Here is an 8,898-nt window from a genome sequence, read left to right on the forward strand (position 1 = left end):
TTTACAGTGTCTTGACACAAGTCGTGACTTAAGTGAGACTAGTGAAAAACTGTTTATTTCCCAGAATAAGCCAGATCAAACCAAAAAAGATTAAGCAAGAAAAAGGTTTATGTTAAGTTTATGAGCAGGGACAAACTACATCAAATGGTGAATCCTGAAAGTGTAAGAATGATAAAAGAAGTGACTTGAGGTAATGTGGCTTGAACTTTTTTCTGAACAACAGAAACTCATTTTGAATAATCATCTGCTCAAACAGGATCATTTCGTATAGCTGCAGATGTGAGAACAGTTAAAATGCAGAGTGTGAAAGTTTAGTCTCAAACTGGAAATATAATTTTCTTCACACCAGTCCATTTACTCCCAGCCATTTACTTTCAAGAGCTTTCAACAGCATCTCAGTCTCCGTCAGTGGTTGGAGTTTACGTGGATGTTGTCATGGCGACGGCTCATTTTCACACTAACTTACATTATGACAGCTGTGGCACAGTTGGCAGCATTTTTATGTTTCTTAAAGAACTGTCCGACACGTTCGGTGTTTCTCTTCATCATCTCACTCTAAAGACCTTTCAGCATCATCACATCTGTCTCTATTTATACTACAGGAGATTAGTGCCTTTCCCAAGGCATCAGACTGCTCCAGAATGATGCTGTAATTATGTCACATTAACGTTTGTCCTCTCTATCCTCCAGGCCCTGCGGGTGATGGCAAAGATAATGAGGGAGTGTTGGTATGCCAACGGTGCCGCCCGACTCACCGCGCTCCGGATCAAGAAAACCCTGTCCCAGCTCAGCCAACAGGAGGGAATCAAGATGTAGACGCAACCACCAAACACGCATACACGCACACGTCTCTGACTGGCATTCATATCTTTAGCGTAACAGCATTATATTATCTTTAATATTATTCATCGATTCTTCCTCCACTTTTGTTTGAAGGGAAGTGAAGAATATTTTCCAGCTTGTGCTCTTATTTTTCAAAACCCATTTCATTCATTGATAACCTGATAGATCCTCAGGAACCATTCGTGTGTGTGTGCTGCACTGGGCTGACATACACACACGAATGGCTGGATCGATGGATGGATGGATGATGGACAGATCAGATGGTTGTTTCTGAAGCGGATAAAGGAGTCAAAGGAACCCTCAACTCATTCTCCTCCATGTTAATTCACTACATTCATCACAAGAAGTCTTTCACAGACCCCATAAAGGCAACTGGTGTCCCGCTCAACTCCCGCCTCCACCGCTCATTACACCCCCAGCCAATTAGAGCTCACACCTCCTCAGCTAAGCTCAAGCCCAGACAGGGAGCTGGACATCAGCCGGAGAGGCCCCTGAGCTGCCGGAGCTTCACTTTCATCTCCTCATATCTTCATTACCGTCTCCCAATTTGTACATTTGCATTTCACTCTTTACTTCGGACATTAAGCTACTCTTCAGTGGGGCTGCAAGTCACTCATTTACATCTTTGGATAATTATTAAATGATGAAATATTCAAAGATCCTGAGTGTAGAAAAACGCATGAACCTAAGACTCAGAGGCTGTTACATGCATACATACATTCTTGAATGGATGTAATAATATGCACAACTGATTTAACAAAAGAAAATCAGTGAATATCTATTTAATCAACACATTTCAATGCAAACAAATTCTATTTGTTTTTTAAATATAAGCAACCGAAAACCATATTGTGTAGTTCAACCACTGCTACATACTTAGTTTAAATTTGAATACCCCTGCATTAAAGCAGTGAACATTTTAACAATGGGAAACAACAATCTGAATAGACATAGTTTAATTAATTTTAATTTTAATTTTTAACTTTGTATGTAAATCTCAGTTTCAACTTCTGAACTTTAAAAAACAGCAGGGATGGCATCAACTGGGACTCTGTCTAATCAGGTTTAGTATTGATCAGTGTCAGATCTATATCAATAGTGAGTAACAGTTAAATATCAACAACCTTGTGTCTCTTCATAATAATGATGTCTTGAAATTTAAGCTAAGGAAACAACTTTGGAGAAACATTTAAGCTATTAAAATATTAAGCTATTAAAATATACAGATGTTGATCAGGATTCCTCTCACTGCAAATAGTGACTCGGCCATGGTCAATCAAGGTAAAGGATGATTCAGCAGTTTGTCATGTGAAGTTGTTTGCAGCCCTACTCTTGAGTCATGTTACAGTAGCACTTGGGACTGAAGCAAGGAAGGAATCATGGTACTGTGTGTGTGCTGCTCTGTGGGGTTCACACACACACACGTCGGCTTCTTCTAGTTGAGTTGTAAAAGCAGAATCTCTCATCTCTGCAAGAATTTTGCACCTGTTTTTTCTTCTGTTATTGTGTTTCCCCGTCTCCCATCATGTTGTCAGGGAGTCGGACAGGTCAGTTTAATTTATTGTATTTCTTTTTTATTTTCTTTTTGGTGGCAGGGGATCTTTTGCAAAACTTAACAGGACATGATGACCTCATTCATTTTTGGCGAACATGCTGCAACATATGCAATATACAGTAGATAAATGTGTCTATTTTCTATACTCTGCTAAACCACAAACACCAAGAACAACAACAACAACAATCAGCTGCCACCATGCCTTCCAAGCCAGCTGTTACCGGAAAGTGCCAGTGCTTTAAAAACCCAACTCCTCTCATGTCGGCTGCCGTGGAGTCTGTGTTCTCGAGTGTATGCAGCTCTTTGCGCGTGTGTGTCAGAGGAGGCCCGCGGGAGCCCTGCCGAGCACTGCAAGCTCGTACTATGCACACCCAAGAATAGGGATGGAAAAGCAAGAAGGGACACGCTGCACGTCACAGCACCCACAGTCCAGCCGACACCCTGGTGCCATTTCGTCGAACCCACATCTCCCCCACCCCCCTGACACCTGAACACCTCAGCAACAACTCATTTTACAGCTTCTCTTCTCAGCGGACTGAGTCTCGAAACTAAGCTCCAGCACCTCAAACTGTGTTAAGTTGGGAAAACTTCGCCACAAAAAGCTCACGGCGATTTTCAAAAAGAGACACAAAGACTTGTTAGCATTACTGTCGTCGCCCTATAAATGTAAACTCTTGGATTTCTGATTTTTGTTTTCACACGTGTTTGCGCCGCTGACCGCGCAGCAGCACGAATCAACCTTTTAAGTGGTTTCTTCTCTGTAGGATAATCCACAACAAAAAAAAAAAATCAGTGAGGTACATTCATTTAAATATAGCAAACGGATAATTACTAAGCCATAGGTTTTCCAGGTGTATCTGTTTGTTTTTTTTGTTTTTTTTTGTGGCAAGTTGTTTTTCTACTAGAATGTACATTTACGAAAAACAAAAGATGAAAAAAACTATGGACAATTATGTCATTTCAGCTTAGCAAGCCTTAAGGGACCAACGCAGAGGAGTCAGGATCTGCTCTTATTCTTTTCTCCTTGTTTTTGTTTTCTTCTCTCTTTTGAGATAAATACCAATCATAGGGATCAGTGATATATGATCATTGATCCCTATGATAAAGATAGTGTCATGATTCTATCTAAAGGATAAAAAATATATAATGTAGCATCTGATTTAATAGTTTGTTAGTTTGTTTTGTCCTGTTGCCAAAATTGCCATACATCTAAACCCATTCTCTTAATCTACAGATTTGCTTGTGTCTAAGTTCCATCTGAAGCATAATTCGTTACCATCATTACAGTTTAAATACACAAAGTATTAAAAGGTCAAAAATGAATACACCCAGTACATGAGATCTGCCATTCTCAAAGAAATCCCACAGTCCCTTGATTGTTCAGCAATAAGTGCACTTCTGAACCACTTGGGGGTTTACCTGTGTGGCAGTTTGGTCGGTGAGTTTGTCTTGTCTTCATTGTTTTTCTGACATTATGGATACATAACCTATTGATGTGCTGCTAATTAGTTGTCCACCTCGCTTTTCAAAGTCGAGGTGAGAGCTGCCGTTGGATGTAAATATCCTCAAATTGCCTAAATCTGCTCATTCTGTGCCATGTTGCTCGGACGCTCATTTGTTAGGCAGTCCTCTCAAAGATTTGCTGATGTGTGTCGACGCGGTGTTTGCAGCCGCGATTTCTGGAAGAGCGGAGAGTCCACCTCTCTCACTGCAGCAGCTCATTCCACTGATGAGCTCTCTCAAGATGCACATCAGTTCAATCAGCTGCTGTATGATGAAACGCTGCAGCCTACATTGACCATGTCTGAAAACCACCGTGCCAATCTTTCAATGGGGTTCACAGGAGCTTTTTCTCTCCACTTTGAGGCCCGAACAGTTAAAAATGCATCTAGAGACAGTTTTCCCGGATCAAAGCCTAAGTTTAGACGATCCCACGCGAAAGCAAGGACATCTTTTTTTCAGAAAACAATCAAAAGTACATTTACTCTTTAAAACCCCTATTAATGGCTTTTGTAGCAACTGATCATGTAATAACAAACATAATACTAGAATTTGTCTAAATTAAAAAATAGATTCATTAAAAATCTAAAATGATGGACAGTTCCAGCCTAAGTAGACTGAGTTCTTAAACCGGTTACTGCAATGGCTCTCAATCAAACACATACCTCCGCCAAGGACAGGAATGTGGTAGAAATATAACATAGAAAAGGAAGTGCTCTGATGACCTAAATGATTTGTCATGTTGTGCCTTTGGGCAACCATATGTTCATAATAAATTTGCCCATCAGAAAATATTTAATATTAAATAATAACTTAAATTGATAATGAAGTCCCCCCGGGGCACCACCCTTCAAAGATAGGGAAAATATAGATGATTTACTTATCCAGTCTCATAAAATCTATGAATTTTGAACTTTTTGGGAAATTTGGAATTTAACTTAATTACCGTAGCCAAAATTACCACACCAAGTAGTTTGCAAAGTTGAAGGATTTGGAGTTCTTGGCAGTTTTGAAGTTGCCCAAATTCACAAAGCAATATTAATAAACAGACAGCATGTGTGTTGAAGCAACATTTGAACAACAACAGTGAGCTTTATCTGCTAATGAAGACTGTGGTAGAAGTGAAAAAGTTGGTTTTGAGTGGAGGTTTATATTGCTCATCATTTCTAAAGAAAAAGACAAAATCTATCTGACTGAAATATCCAAAAGCCGTTGTAAAAATTACGTCTTCAGTTGCTACAGGTTTTATTCAGTAGTTCCCTTGTTATCCTTGACAGAATTCGGTGAAAACCCCGTTTGACAAACAGCAGTGCAGGTGTGACAAAACCCCCTGTGTACCACTGCTCCGAGTCGCTGTGAATTCCTAAATATCTGGAAATGTTCAGCAGTGGCAGAAGGGACTTAGAAATCCTTGTAAATGCCTTGTGGAGTAGACAACAGAAGAAAGCTATCCTAATATTTGAAGAAAGCAAAGTGGATATTGCTGCTACATTAAATACAAAAAGGGTGACAAACTATGCTGAATTAAATGTTCAATGTGTAAACTAGTGGGTCAACTGGGCCTTGCCAGGCGAAACCAGGGCCAATGCTTCTTCTTTCTAATCCGTGCGGGTGGCAGGGTGAGGGATTGGTGGTGGTGCAGGAAACCCTAAATTTCAAATCTCTACCTTCCCTTTAAGAAAGCCCTGGCTTGTCCTACTGGGCCTCTGGGTGAGATTGAACCTGTACAGTATGCGTATTCCATTTCAATGTCATTCTCTGGGACGTTAGAAACAACAATAGCTCAACTCAACAGCACCTCTGGTATGCCTCTACTCGGACAACCTTCATTCTGTCTTAAAGTCACCAGCAGCCTTGTACTTTTTCTTTTTCAAAACCCAAGATGACTTAACTGTAAAAAGATGTTTGCAGCCAATTGTTGTTCCTCTTGTGGTCTTTATACAGCAGTTGTTCTCTCCTTGATTCTATCTTGCCTTTCTCTCTTGTCATTCCATGTTGTCTAACAGACAGATGTCTCATTGCTACAAGGGCCACACTTGATTGCAGTCACTTCTCTTGCCTCACAGCTCCACGCTGGCTGAAGCAACTCGCGTCCATCCCTGCCAAATTTTACGTCCTTGTCCCTCTGAACTCGGAGCGTGCTTGAAACAAACCAGTTTATATGATGCAATGAATTGCACAGATTTCCAGACACTCTCTCCTTTTAAGGCATTCATGGTGTTGTCCTCAGTTCTACACAAGACGAGACAGAAGTCACCTGAAACCGTCTCACCTCCATGCTGCATATTCCTCAACTTGTTAGGTTTTGAAAGTTCAGAAACTTGTCAGACACAGCCAAGACCAGCATCCTGCTTTTTAGTAGTAAATCAATATAGCGTTAGCATTATGAGATTGGATTGTTAGGGGGGGAAAACAAGGTAAATACATAATTGATGCTGCAGAACCAGAGGTATTATCTTTTTAATTCCACACAGTTTTCTACTTTTTCTACACAATCCGGTGCCTACATTGACCACAATGCAACTCAACCAGGAACAGTTGGATCAGAAATTTGTGAGCGTCATGCTAATAGCAGCTAATCTAGCATTTAGCTTCAAGCAGGGATGAGGAGAGAGTAATGAGGTCTGATAAGCTCAAATCTTTTTCAGGTTACTCGAAGAAGGGCTGCATCCAACACAATGTAGTTTGTAGGTTTCTGATCACATCAGTTTGACCAACATCATGAATGTCTTCCAGGAGAGACTTTTCTTAAGTGTGCTTCTTAATGTATATGTGAAAGCAGTGTTTACAGGCTGCATGAAATCGCTGGAAACTTGTGTAGACATGGCTGATCATTTTGTACAAGCTTGCTTCGAGCATGCATTGACCTTCAGGATCCTTTTGTGTGGAAATCATTGGGGTTAAAACTGTAAAACATGCTTTCCCTCCATAATTTGTGGGTTATTTGGATTTGACCGTTTTGCTTGGTTATTTCAATATCTAAACCATTTAGAAAAATACAAAGAAAACCCACTGTACCTCCCCTTTGGGAATCTCACCCCGTCTTTGTGTAGCTCAGATTAAAGGGGGGGGGTGGGGGGCACTGTACACTGTACACTGCTGATATGCAGGGTCCATATAATTTCAAACCTCAGTTCCCCACAAGTGAAGGTCATGAGTGGGAAAACGTCATGGCTGAGCCGTTTAGTGACTCAAACCCAGACAAATGTGCAGTCTTCTCGCGCAACACTTCTTAACCGAGAAAGGTAGAAAACAAGAGTTTTCTTCTGCTCTGTGAACCTGGATGGAGGGACCAAGACGGAGAGGTTAACATGAACTATGCCAGCAGCTCTACCGCTTCAAACCACGCACTGAGAAATTCCCACAGCTGTGAATGTATCAGACCTCTCAGAGTAAACAACCGATCTGAGCACAACCTGCATAGCTCAACCCAAAGGTCGTGGCAGCAACGTAGTGAGCATTGCAAATATCCGCCACACGCACGGGTCTGTTTCTACGTCTCTGCCTCTCGTTATGCAAAGTCTGGGCCAAACATGTTTGCCCACTCAGTCCCCCTGGATGACCAGGATGAATGACCTTACTATGCTCGTATGATCCACACACTGTGAAGAGGTCCGTGTTAGGGTCAAAAGATTGAACCGTTCACCTTTCGTGGTTTCCCTCTATCGTCTCGGCGGAAGTCTGAACACCTCAGTGCAGTGCTCGAAAGCCAGGGAAGTGTTATAGGTCGATGAGAAGAGGGGTTTGGGTCACTAAAGGGCTCAGGCTCTGCTCAGTTACAAAGTTTGCTTCTCCAGTTCGATGCTGCTGTGAGGCCTTTGTGGCAACAAGGGTGGCAGAAAGCTTTATCATGTTTTATTTGGTGCCTAAGTTTGACAAGACTTCTTTTTTACCTTTCACCTCGAATGACAAGACTGCATGTGATTGTGTCTGCATTGATGTCTGCATTATCTGCTTTATAGATATCATCCAAAAGCTGAGATCTTAAAAAAGCATAATTAACATATTAAAAAGGTCACTTAATTGAAAAGAAAATACCTCCTTTTAAAGACCAATGTGTTTTACCTCACTGTATATATATATTCTTGATTTGTTTACTCCAAGTTTGCAATTTATCTTTCTCTTTTGTTTCTATGAAATGCTTAAAAAAGTTGAAGAGAAAAATTTGTTTTTCTTTTCAATTGTACTTTTTTGTCAAATGGCATTGTATTGTGTTTGTGTTGTGCCCAAGCAGTATACTATTCCTCTTTTACCATGCTCTGTATATGACCTGTTGGTTGTGTTCTGCGTGAGCTGTACAGTCAAAGCGCTTTACAAATGTCCAAGCCCCCTTCTGAGCTCTGGTTAAAAAAAAAAAAATGCCTTGTTCAATATATTCTTTTGTTTAACGAAAAAAAAAAATTGAAAAAGAAGATTCAAAGTGGAGGTGGAGGAGGCTGGAAGTGAGGGGAAGGACTGTATACCCCTCGACAACGGTCAAACTCTCCTCGTTCCACAATCCTCTTGGATTTCTAAACATATTATAATCTTGACTTTTTTTATATAGTATGTACAGATGAATGAGAGATCAGCATAGGAACTAGAGGATTGACACTTATGTTAACTTCTAACATAGCTGGAGTAGAAAATGGTGTGAATAAAGAAACAAAGTTTCACTACAAGTTTTGTCCTCATTTATTGGTTCAGCAACAAACCTCATGATGAATCCCTCACAGAACAGAAATCATGGAACTGGATCTCTGCATTATTGAGACTCTGATCTTCAAACATGGTTTAACTAATCCAGACTGAAATGGTGTTAGCCATGTACCATAATCCAGATCATTCTTACCCTTAGTTTGTAAGCACCCTTCATACACAGGTAGATTCAAAGTGCTGTACGGACATTATACAATGAAAAATCGAAAGGCACAGTTTGAGCAAAATAAAGGATTCAGAAGAGAAGTTTAAAAATAAAATCTGTACCAAAATTTTGAAATAAGGTGAAAGGGAGGTATAAT

The 8,898-nt window shown here is 40.5% G+C and overlaps 1 protein-coding gene across 1 annotated transcript in view; it reads left to right on the forward strand.

The window, feature by feature from the left end:
* The window catches only part of tgfbr1b (transforming growth factor, beta receptor 1 b), a 58,312-nt gene extending 49,753 nt beyond the window's left edge, over positions 1-8,559 (forward strand). Inside the window, exon 9 of the mRNA XM_035141886.2 lies at positions 691-8,559. Within this exon, the coding sequence (XP_034997777.1) occupies positions 691-816 (126 nt within the window). The 3' untranslated portion in view covers positions 817-8,559. The remainder of the gene's footprint in view (positions 1-690) is intronic.
* Positions 8,560-8,898: the final 339 nt, after the last annotated feature.

Source organism: Hippoglossus stenolepis, chromosome 19 (genome assembly GCF_022539355.2).
Source record: "Hippoglossus stenolepis isolate QCI-W04-F060 chromosome 19, HSTE1.2, whole genome shotgun sequence".
Lineage (NCBI taxonomy): Eukaryota > Metazoa > Chordata > Actinopteri > Pleuronectiformes > Pleuronectidae > Hippoglossus > Hippoglossus stenolepis.